Source organism: Mytilus galloprovincialis, chromosome 6, assembly GCF_965363235.1.
Source record: "Mytilus galloprovincialis chromosome 6, xbMytGall1.hap1.1, whole genome shotgun sequence".
Lineage (NCBI taxonomy): Eukaryota > Metazoa > Mollusca > Bivalvia > Mytilida > Mytilidae > Mytilus > Mytilus galloprovincialis.
The window spans coordinates 71,411,368-71,424,527 of record NC_134843.1 but is presented as its reverse complement, the minus strand read 5'-3'; the positions used below and the strand labels follow the sequence as shown (position 1 = coordinate 71,424,527).

The following is a 13,160-nucleotide window of genomic DNA, read 5'->3' as shown; positions in this document are numbered from 1 at the left end:
CAAATACAAAACCATTATCAGCAATCAATTGAAACATAGAGATTTCAGGAAATATATTTTAGTATACAACGTTCGAAAGCGGTAATTGTTTATGATGTACATATATGTAGGTGGGTACTACTGGATCTAATAAACTGTTAACTAAAAGTTAAATTGCAGGATATAAAGTTACCTTCAAATTAACAAGTGCAAAATGGTGTGTATTGGTAATACTATAAATCCATATAAAAAACTAACCAAAACGTTCATATTTTTACTTTATAAACATCTGCTCTGAATCCTACATCCACATTAGAACCATCAGCTTTAAAGTCTAATAACATATATTGTCCAGTTGAATTGTTCACTTTAATACCCGACAGAGATCCTGTGTAATCTGCTATTGTATCATTGGTGGTATATCTTCCATCGTGAACCTGTTAACAAAAATTGAATACATGCAATTTACAAAACAAACAAAAAGAAATACGTCTTTTATACGATCCTGATATACACAGCTACTTTTGCATAGGTACTATGTCTGTACCAAAAATCTGTAGTTCTGGAAAACTACTTCTAATGTTCAGTACTATTTTGTTACTCTAAAATTATTGTAATATTTAGGTACCTGTATTTCACAGTACTTGATTTGTACTTGAAAATTTAAGTACTACATATTTTTGGTTACAATTTTGATAGTATGTCTATTTAAAATCTCTTAAAATTATGATTTTCAAACATGGAATATTGTGATCGCTTTTGGTATTATTTCTGTACCAAAATTTGAAGTACAAGTTAAGTACTGTAAAATACAGGTACGTAAATAGTACAATAATTTTTAAGTAAAGAAATAGTGCTTAATATCAAAAGTAAATTTTCAACACTACGGATTTTAAGTACAAAAATAGTACCTATGCAAAATTGGCTGTGTATAAGTTAGTGAACAAAAAAAGATGATGTTTATCTCTTGGCACAACCCAGTGCCGAATATGACGTGTTTCAAAAATAGCCTCAAGATAATAATTTTAAAGCATGGATATTTAAAAAAAAAGGACGTCTCATCAGGCAAAAGAGACAGAATAAGGTTTTTAAAAAAATTGGATTTAATCTAAAGCTGAAAACCCGATCAGTACATGGATCAACAGCAAACATGAAGAATGATCCTTTCTGCAAGAAACATACAAAAGGGAATTTGTCATCAAATAGACAGACACCGGTAACTTTTAAATAGTTTTCAATTTGACTGCTACATTTCAAGGTTCCTTGCAAAGTTGATATAAAAGACAAGACAAAAGTTTAAATTTGATTATTATCTGGATTTTCCTATTGAAATCTATACTACAGGACTTAGTTTAAGACTATCGCATACGTGGATACATGATAAACGGGACAATGTTTGACTTTAATTTGTAACTTTCCATTTCACAGATATGCTTTACAAATTACTAAATCGTTCACGACAAATCATCTTCATATATATGTTGCATGTTTATATTTCACTTACTATATTAACAGTGTTGTTCTGCAACCAAAAACACTCAAATTTGTTATAATGAACTCGTAGTGAAAGCGACACAACATAAGTTTTACTTTTGTTAACACGAATTTAGAATAGAGAATGAAAACGGGAAACGAGTGAAAGAGACAACAACCCATCCAAAGAGTTTTAACAGCACACTGTCATTATTTGGGTCTTCACATTGTTGATTTATTCTACGTCTCTGTGTCTTTATCCATGACAGACATTCTCTGGTGTGCTCTCTTCACACAAGAATTATAGACTACATATTCTCATTATAAACGGGCATGTCCTACTCCCTGTTGTTGTATACTTGATTGAGCTTAGTATGGCAAGTCAGATGACAAACGGAGATGCAATTGCCTAGGTAATTTGGTTTTCAGATAATTTTCTCATGTTTTGTTTTCTGGTTGAGAAACTTTCATTTAACAAACGGATCTTCAAAATCTGAATATCGTTGAACAAATGTTGGCTTTTTATTATCTATTATCTTAAATTTAAAAAACGTTTGCAGGACTTTTTCTCTAGGGAAAATGCTTATATATCCATTTACTCCCTTCCCTCATACAGATGAACTTCTGATTAAAATCCAATAGAATAAAATATCCATTTTCTGGTGATTCTTTTTGATAGAAAAAAATACATGGATAGATTTTTAATTCTGACAGGCAGACGCCGACGCTCAAAAATAAACCAATAAAATATACTCTTTTACTTACTCTTACGTGGTCGCAACATTTCTCTGTATGAAAATCACGGAATTTGATTCTAATAGTATTTCCAATTCCGGCATAAAGTGTCCAACTTTGATGAACACCATTCACATATGCGGACGGATATCCAGAGGAGTAAATTGTTTTGAAGTACGACACTAAAACAGAATATTGAAGTCGGTAACTAGTAATCAAATTAAAAATATTCTCACAAGGCTACAGTACTGAGGATTTGAGCTTCTTTACTAATGTGAATGGCGTCAGAATTTTTTTTTTAGATATTTATGGGGACTAACTTCAACAATACGGTGAAATGAAACGAAGCTGCATCGTTTGATTTTTTAAATTGTATACTTAAAAGTTAGAATTCATTTACAGTTGGCAAGCTTTTCAAATAATTATTCATCTATTTCTATGACGTGAGTATATAATTCAATCAGAAGAATACCTTACCAATCATAACAATTACAACCAGACAACATATCCAGGGTTCACAAATCGAATCTCGACTTCGTTTGCTGATGATTTGTTCTTTTTGATTGATAACTGCTGTACATAAATTCATGAGAGTGAGGATTTTTCTTTGTCCATTGTTTTGTGGATCGAATCAGTCAATCAAATGATTAACCTCTGTTGTCTTCAATGTTGACATTATTTTTCTTTTGATAACTTAACACGCATAATTCATACGAAATCCATCACCAGGTAAAAGACAAGATGAATACAGAATCTACGAGGACGAATTGTTCACTTGCAAATGTTCTTAGCTTATTTTGACAAAACTAAACCATACTTGCTACTTAAAACGAATTATTATTTCACCATTTCACTTTTATTTATGATCGAACAAAATCAAACTTTATTTTTTTTTATATATCTCGTAGCTAGTGTTCCTTTAAAAATGTATTTAAATAAAAAAAAAAAGATTATAAACATAAGATGGACAAAAATAAAGAGCTTTGATTGAGATATTTCGGGGAACTGTAGTAGACTAGCTAGAATAGAATGTTTTATCTAACAGATAAAGGTCACAGAGGAACATATAATACATAAAATGCCATTATAAACATGTGTAGAACAATAACATATTCAATCTAGATAGTAGATATGAGATAAAAACACCAAAAACAGAGCGCCATAATATTATAATCCTTCTATTTTATGTTATTGCAGGTAAAAACAACGTACGGTGATTTTATTTGCTCTTTTTATATTCTGAATCTTTTCATATTCTATATCAAATTAATATCATTTAATTTACCTTCTGTTCACATTATAATGCCTTTTCTGTAAATAATCCATACACATTGTGTGTTATTATTTTACAATTATAAACTTGAAAATTAGCAAGGTGACTGATCATTTATATAACAATTAAACTCACAGAGCATAACATGTTTTGAAAGATTATAATTATTACATGCATTTAACCTGTTACAAGTTAATTCTTAATTTGATTAAACATACCTTCGCAGAGATCACCAAAGGTCTCGTTGCGGCAGTGACAAATATAACTGTCGTTACTTGCCAATATTCCACATAGTCCAGCATTTTTACAAGGATTCGGAGAACAAGGTGACACTAAAACGAGTAAATACCAATAAATGTTAATTGATTGATTGATTCTATGCAAAGAACTTAAACTCTTTCAATGAATGCATGAAAGTTTTGAATAATGGCAGATAGCACCTGAAAATAATTTGAAAAGTTAAATAATAAGGCTTGACAAAATGTCTGTGTTCAGACAAGCCGAGGCAAATAAGAAAAATGAGATGGTCTGACGGATAAACAATACAGAAGTTATACGAATCAAATTATAAAGTATTCGACCACAATAATTTATTTACTACATAGGTTACTCACTTTGGATAGTTTAATGTTCGGGATTTTACATTTTACATAAATTTGTATAATTTGTTACCGAAAAGTAATCTTCTTGTGCTAACAAGGAAGCACCTGCCTGATATTAGTTGGTTAATCATATAATTAATATAATGAAGCTTAGATTGCTTTATTCGTATTTCTATCGATAGATCTATACATATGTGATATGTAAGGCAATCTTGGAGTATATTTGTCCATCACGGAAATTAAGAAGAGAACATAGTTATCAAAGATACCAGGATTATAATTTGATACGCCAGATGCGCGTTTCGTCTACATAAGACTCACCAGTGACGCTCAGATCAAAATAGGTATTAAGCGAATAATGTTGATCAGATACAATAACAATAAAGAAACGTCCTGATAACATTATAATATACATGTTATTACAAACTATCAATTGTACTTGATATCACATCTTAAAATATCGTTTTCTATGTACTTAAGTTGATTTTATATTTTATCCAAAAAAACGTGACTCAACTTATATTGCTAATTAAGTATCAATAGGTGAAGCTCTTCTTCAAATTTACACTATTACATTGTGTATGTTGGAATTGCAAAAGATTTGCTCTTCAGACTGCTTGTGCTTTTAAGATGCTAAATGCATTGGATATGTTCTGATTTTTGTCAGGAGAACAGGATCTACATATCTATTCTTTCAAATATTTACGAAATACAAATATTGAGCTTTTGTCTATTTGTTCTAAGTACCATTCTAATAAGTGAGGCAGATTTACACGTTTTTTTTTGTAGGTTGTTCTCATGTATTGTCGAAAGAATTTTCAAACATCTTCATTCCTTCATATGATCGACGTGTCTGTTTTAAGCCAGGAACATGACAATTAATTGTTTGTAATCGGTTTCATGTTGTCATAATTGTTTTTGTTTGTAAATAGCTTTCTAATTTGAAGAATACTCAAATCAAGACCTTTTATGAATAACATAGTCGTTCGAATTTTGATCAATGTTGAAACATTTACGGTGATATGTAATTATATTGGTTACATCTTTATTGAGAAAAAGGAGATATATGCTTGTCAATGATGTAAATATCAACCGTAGATGTCAATGATGTCAATGTAGTAAACTATGGGTGACTAAATCGGTATTTGGTATTTTTTTTGTTTTACTTTAACTGGCTCATTTCAATAAGCACATCGAGAATACGGCGAAGATAAAATACATATTCTACCTCTGACTTTAGACAGTGTTGTAACATAACAGCATAAGATTTAAAAAGTCCATAATCAGTTAAAAGGCTCCATTCATAAATCTTCATGAAGCATGAAACGCTATAACCAAAAAGACAAAATACACAAAGAACAGAACTTTATTATTTTGTCTGAATGATATTTGAAATCACATCACATCTCTTAATTTTGTATACATCAATATGACAGCGGTCCGTGTAACACTTATCAATTCAAAGTTTTAAAAAGTTTCAAAATATCAAAATTTCAAATTGTGTAAAAGTTTTGAAATTTTGAAATTTTAACCAAATTATTAAAATATTAAAATTCTAAATATCGTTTATAAATTTGATAGTTTAGGAATTTGATCAAAATTTTAAAATACTAAACCTAACGTGCAATTTTGATTATTTCACTTTTAGAAAGTTTGATTTTTTAAAAAAGAGGGGTACCTGTAAACACTGATGTTAACACGGCTCTGATAACAATCATTCTTAGTTATAAATGAATAGCACAAAATATATCAAATCATGTTTAATTACAAAATAAATAATGGAAAGAAGAACCTTTTTTTTTTATATAAAACATATTAGACATCACATGGGATAACAGTATTCTGAAATTTTAAGGTTGTGCATCTATCAAAAAAATTTGTTAAACCTATTTAAACCGGAATTAAATAAGTTGATTTAAATCTCTTATATAAGGTTAGCGTTTGAGATAAATAATTCAGAGCTATTTGGTGTTCCCAGTGCCCAACATTTAGAAGTAACAGTGAAAACTGACCAACTCGCAGTAAACCAAATAGTATTATTCGCCTTTTTGACGTTCCTGATGAAAGTAGATCCAGAAAAAGCGCTGCGGTCGCATGCAACTTTAAACGTTTTGTTTTCTTTTTTATCGATTGCATGACGATAATATATTGCCTTTTATGATTTATTTCAGTTCCAAGAAATAACACGGAAGGAATACTTAATGTATAGCGTCGCAAATAGATATCATTGAGATGGGAGCCATCTCTGTGGGCCCCGCTGTCAATAACGTGGGGTAAATAAGTTGTATGGATAATCTGATATGAAGCATTATTTGAAGTTATTACATAGTCTCATGTGTGATTTTGATCTAAGATTTTAAGTTAAAACTGATAAATATTCTCATCTTACTTTCATAGTATAATAGTGATATGACTGCATAATGTGAACTCATTGTTTACTACTCTAAGGTGACTTCTGGATATATGGATTGATGTTTGAACAATATGTTTAAAGGTGCTGCCCAATTGATATTTGTCACATATTTTTAGAATTATGCCTTCAATATATTATGACCCACCAAGTATAAAGTATGAAATATTAATGGTTCTCGAGAGGTAGAGCGGACACAATTTGTTAAGAACAACGAACGGATGGACAGACCGACAGACTGATCTTAGACCTAGGATGCATACATTATGACACATTCTCTTGTGTTGGTTAATATATATGTTAAGTTGAAAATGTTTGTCAGGTATAAAGTATGAAATAATAACAGCTGTCCTCTCAAAATATAATGTGGATCAAATTTGTTAGCGATGGACAGACCAACAGACAGACAGACCTTTGACCTAGGAAGTGGTACATACATCATGACACACCCTCTGGTGTTGGTTAAAATGGATGTCAAGTATAATATTTGAAATCATAACGGTTCTCAAGATATAGAGCGGACACAATCTTCACCACAGGACACAGGGTTGTCAACTGAAACCAAAGTTTTTTTGACGTTGACCTTTGACCTAGGAAGTTGTACATACATCATGACACGCCCTCTGGTGGTGGTTAAAATGTATGACAAGTATATACTTTGAAATCATAACGATTATCTAGATATGGAGCGGACACGATCTTCACCACAGGACACAGGATTGTCAACTCGAAACCAAAGTTTTTGACATTGACCTTTGACCTAGGAAGTTGTACATACATCATGACACACCCTCTGGTGGTTGTTAAAATGGATGTCAAGTATAAACTTTGAAATCATAATGGTTATCTAGATATGGAGCGGACACGATCTTCACCACAGGACACGGGGTTGTCAACTGAAACCAAAGTTTTTGACCTTGACCTTTGACCTAGGAAGTTGTACATACAACATGACACACCCTCTGGTGTTGGTTAATAATCCTGTTAAGTATTAAGTATGAAATCATAACGGTTCTGTAGATATGGAGCGGACACGAAAGTGTTACGGACGGACGGACGGACGGACAGACTGATCACTATAGGGCGACCCGCCGTCGGCGGGGCCCTAATGAACGTTGTGCTAGGCACGCTTCAGCTGGCCCCTAGACAAAAAAGTGTACTGGTTAAGTGATTATAGACTTCATACTAAACTTCGAAATATAACAATGAACTAAAATTAAAATCATACAAGACTTAAAAGGACAGAGGCTCCTGAATTGGTACAGGCGCACAAATGCGACGGGGTTAAACATGTTTCGTGAGATCACAACTCTCCTCTATACATCTAGCCAATAAAGAATGAAAAATACACAGTAATACGAACAGTAAAACGCATTTGAAAAGGAAATACAAGTCCTATGTCAGAAAAGGAAACAAACGAAACTAATCAAAATGACAATGATAATAAATTAACAAAGGACTACTTTATATAAAGCTAGCAGTTACTGCCATACGCCAGCTCCAGACCTTAATTAAACTGATTGAAAGGTTATGTCTTCATTATGCACACTCTCTCCCTGTTGTATTTATTGCTAATTTGTTCCTGAACATTCATGAAATATGCGTCACTGGTTCTTATTTTTCTTGACTTTCAAATTTCAGTTTTCAGCGTTCCGTAGTTGAATTTTTTACTTAAAATTCAGCGTTTTACATTGTACTGGTTTTTCGAGAGCAACATTGGTGTATGGCCAAAAATGGAAAAATCCATCATGCAGCTGACACTGTGGCTTCTCTTTACACGCCCCATTCTGACTGGATGTACCTGTGTTCTTTTAGTTTGCTAAAAGTCGATTGTCGTACGATAACTTAAAAATGTTCAAATAACAAAATACAAATACGGAACAATAATATCCCTTAATACAAAAAAAAAAAATCCCTTTCCTTTTATTTACTATTTAAAAACAGTGGTTGATCTAGGACCCATAATGGAGTTGCATGTACGCATATGATAACCAGTCCAAACGTTGTCTATAATGGAGCAACCATTTAACTTTAAAAGTGGGGTGTTGTTGTTTTGTCGAAGCATTTTTATTAAGTATATCGCTGACATAAACTTTAATTTGAAAAGAATTTTCAATTTTCAAAATGCCGACACCTACAAATAAATAGATGGGTATTTAATGTAATACAGCGGCAACTATTACATACATATGAATGCTGAAAATAATGTTTATGGTATACGTTTTTATATGATATGAATGGTATCAACTTTTACAAAACCAGAGCTATAAGTTTGATATAAACGTTGAATTTATTTGGCCTTTTAATTTTATTTGACTTTATTTGCCTTTTTAACTTGATTTGAATCGAGCGTCACTGATAAGTCTTTTGTAGACGAAACGCGTCTGGCGCAAAAACCGGCAAAATTTATATCCCGGTATCCATCTATGATGAGTTTATGTAGATACCTTGTAACAGTATCTTGGCTCCAATCTACTAATATTTGGTCTTAATTTCAGCGTAAATAAGATATATATATATAAATATATATATATCAAAAACCTCCCACATTGTAGACTAGCACAACCTTAATTAGGACACCATGCATTCAGTATTCCTACCGTACCAAAAAAATATTAACTAAAATCATTGATACAAGGCAATATAACTATGCTCGTCATACTACGGGGCGCCGAATGGGACTCTTGTGGTTTTGTACAAAATTCAATTCTGTCATAACAAAATCATTTTTGTCTTACAAAAGTATGTGATACAGACTTGTTTTATGAGAACTTCAATTTTGTGATGACAAAATTCATTTTTGTCATGACAAAATTCTTTTTTGTAGACAAAATTCTTTTTTGTAGACTTTTGTCAAAAAGGTATGCAAATATAAACTTATTTGCATACAAAATTGACTTTTGTTACCTGATATGGAAATTAAAACACAAAAGTCAGTTGTGTGATACAAAATTCAATTTTGTGAGACAAAATAGACTTTTGTGAGACAAAATTGACTTTTGTGAGACAAAACTCAATTTTGTGAGACAAAACTCAATTTTGTGAGACAAAATTCAATTTTGTCAACTTTGTCTGACAAAAGTCAATTTTTGTGACGACAAGCTGAATATTAAGGGCCAATAACCTACAAAGAACAGATTAAATGATATATTCTTTAACCAACATGATTGCAGAAAGTAAGAAGTCGTAGAGTAAAACAGAAAAATTTGAAATCAAAAGAGATAATACACCGTGTATTGAGCCTTTCTATTGCTTAGAGTTCAGTAGAAAATATATATACATGCTCAACCTAAACATACTATTTGACCTACTGCGAGTTGTTCAGTTTTTACTGTTACTCCTGTTTCTCCTAAAATATGGGTGCTAGAAAAACCAGCAAGTAAAATGGCCAATATCAGATCTGTTCGTCTTGTTTTGAAATGAATTCTCTTCTTTTGAGAAATATTTATTTTGTCATCCAATTTTTCACCGCTTACAACTGTCTGTCTGTGGTTTTATTTCATAAATTAACTTTTAAGTATCAGTATGTTTTCAATCATATTGTTCGTTTCGTTCTGCTTTTATTTCGTTTCGCTTTTTACAGGTACCCCTCTTTTTGCCCCTTTTCTATTTTTGATATTTCAATCAAAAATTTATTTTATAAAAAATCAAACTTTCAAAAAATGAAATAATCAACATTGCATGTAAGGTTCAATATTTTAGAAGTTTGATCAAAATCCTAAACTATCAAATTTAAAAACAATATTTAGAATTTTAATATTTTAATAATTTGGTTAAAATTTCAAAATTTCAAAACTTTTACACAATTTGAAATTTTGATATTTTAAAACTTTGATCAAAATTCCAAAAATCCAAAATTTCAAAACTTTTTAAATTTTTGAATTAATAAGTGTTACACGGACCGACAGCCTACTAAAACACGTATTACAGAAATCATCATGAGGTCAATGTATTGTCATAACAATTTACACACAACATTATATTCAACAGACTTTAGAACAGTTTTCATTTTATAAATAATTAGTTTCATAATACATAGATATCGCACATACCTTCACAATGTACGCCTTGAAATCCACTAGGGCACCGACAAGTGTAGCTGTAATTGCGTTTCTGTACCAAACAAGAGCCCGAGTTCATACAAGGGTTTGAAGAACATGGTGTAACTGTCAATTATGAAAATAATTTGTAATGAATCTAAAATGTGAATAAATAAATACATATAAGTGACAATGAAAGAGTTTTCTTAAACATTCACGTACGGAATATAAAAAGATGTGGTATAATTGCCAATGAGACAACTATCCATAAGAGACCAAATGACACAGAAAAAGCGACTATAGGTCACCGTTGGTTTGTTCTATTTTCATTACAACTACATACATGTAATGGTTGTTGATACAATTTAAATTTCATTTCAGTTTTACTTTACTTATGACAAAATCATTTCCGTTGTCTTAATAACCACCGTGATTCAAACTTCAGTAGTGGATTGATTGGAAACTAATGACAGTTCAAACAACGAAGAAGCTAACCCAAGGCCATTTTGTTTTAAACTTTGATTTTTGTGCCTGGATATTGACATATCATAGTTGGTAGCGTAGTCCATCTGTGTCAATAAGTCAGGAGTAATCAAGGTGTGTCAGGCTTACCCTGGATACCTTTGATATGTTTATTAATTCAATGATTTTTACGTAATTTAACTAACACGTGAAGAGAACTCGAAAATTGCGAGAAAAGCAAAATGTATCTTCGATTCAGTTGAACAAAGTAACAGAGATAATTGCAGTATTCCTTTGAAAAATGTTCTATTTTATCTCGAAGTAGTTGAACATTGAGACACGATCTATCAAATGGTGTACAAAAAATTAGATTCCTAAAATATATGACAGACACACACTACACGTTATGTTAATTTTTAAAGTTTATTGAGTTATATTTTGTCCCAAATGTACATTTGTCAAATGCTTAGTCATTTTTATAAATTTACTTTTTGCAAAATTACGAATTATTCGAAATACTAAGGATTAAAAACAACGATCTTCATTTATCCAAGTTAAAAAAACTGCCGCATAGAATATTCAACTAATAAAAAATCTTCACTATTAATCATAAAACATATTTGAAACTAATTTTTTTCTGAAGCTATAATACTTTATTTGCTTTCCTAACTATTCCAGTATATACACACTACTTATTGTAAAAATGTTCATAAAAGTTCGAGTAAATATATAGGACTCAAATCTATGGCGGGTTCCAAATCTATGGCAGATTCCTAATCTTTGGCAAATGTGACGTTATAACGTTAATCAAATCAAATTTATGGCAGATTTTTTGTTTTCTCCAAATCTTTGGCAGAATTTTTGTTTTCTCCAAATCTATGGTAGAATTTTTGTTTTCTCCAAATCTATGGCAGAATTTTTGTTTTCTCAAAATCTATGGCAGATCTTTCATTTGCGTAATTTTCCCGGGGGAAAGAGTAACATATAGCGTCACATTTGAAAAACGCCATATTATATTGTAACCGCCGCTAACGATGGCAGAATCGATAGATTTGACCAACATTCTAGATGAAGGTACTTCCCTTGACAACAATTTGCGGATGATGTTAAGGCAGATGTGACATAATATCCGGTATAGGGACACAATATGTGTACCGGCCGAAGTCCACGTTGAACAAGGGCACCGGATATTTTAGAAAAGGAGTTATAGTAAGTATTTTACTGTCTACGACTGGCAAGGTTTATAAAGCGAAAGATAAAATAACCGGATACAAACTTAAATCGTCATCAAATAAAAAAGATGTATTTACGATGAAATAAATATGATATTATTAGAAAATTCAAACTGTTTTCTTTATTATATTTAAAAAAAAATGCCTTGCTAGTTGTGTTTAGTGAATGGATTTAACAGGTACTAGTACCATGCACAGTTAAGAAAATGCTTATCTTTTACGTCGTTTTAATCTTGAAATGTATTTTTCACAAATGTTTATGAACATGTACCCGTTGTCGTTCATTTCCGAACTTTTTTTAAGGCAAGTCATTAGTTGTATATGTCATGTATGTACTGCATTGTTCTACAATTGCCATAGATTTGGAAACAACAAAATTCCACCATTGATTTGGGACGGCATGACATTGCATTTGCCATAGATATGGAACCCACCATAGATATGAGTCCTACAAATATGATTAAATTTTTGAAGATATTTTAAAAAACGCTGCTTTATGCTTTTCATTCTATAAAGAGAGACTGATGGCTATGATATATTTTCGAATGTACCTTTATCAGAATTATTTAATACCTTGACAAACAGTTCCTGAAAATCCAGATCTGCAATTACAAGCAACTGTACCATTTGCTGATGAACATCTACCTCCATTCAAACATATAATTTTATCGCAAGGGGTAGCTACAACGAAAAATAAAGCATTTGCAGAGAGACATTTCTAAACTATCGTGTAATATAAAAGGTCTATATGCTTAAAAATACACAAGGAATAGGCTGCTAATCAATGAAATCATTACAGCGGTTATATAACATAGAGATATGCATTCAATAATTGACAATATTTTTCAACATGATAAATCAAGCTTTCGAGCTTCATGCGAATATGAAGATCATTTGCTTTAATTTAGAAATAAATTTTAGAAATTTATGGAAGCTATATATTTTTTGGAAATT

At 31.3% G+C, this 13,160-nt stretch overlaps 1 protein-coding gene across 1 annotated transcript in view; it reads right to left on the bottom strand.

Annotated features, from left to right (window-relative positions):
- Nucleotides 1–239: 239 nt before the first annotated feature.
- LOC143080239 (uncharacterized) overlaps nucleotides 240–13,160 on the bottom strand; it is a 30,295-nt gene continuing 17,374 nt past the window's right edge. Inside the window, exons 13-17 of the mRNA XM_076255969.1 lie at nucleotides 12,780–12,887; nucleotides 10,525–10,638; nucleotides 3,679–3,792; nucleotides 2,218–2,369; nucleotides 240–416 (exon numbers count right to left, since the gene is read on the bottom strand). Of these exons, the coding sequence (XP_076112084.1) occupies nucleotides 246–416; nucleotides 2,218–2,369; nucleotides 3,679–3,792; nucleotides 10,525–10,638; nucleotides 12,780–12,887 (659 nt within the window). The 3' untranslated portion in view covers nucleotides 240–245. The remainder of the gene's footprint in view (nucleotides 417–2,217; nucleotides 2,370–3,678; nucleotides 3,793–10,524; nucleotides 10,639–12,779; nucleotides 12,888–13,160) is intronic.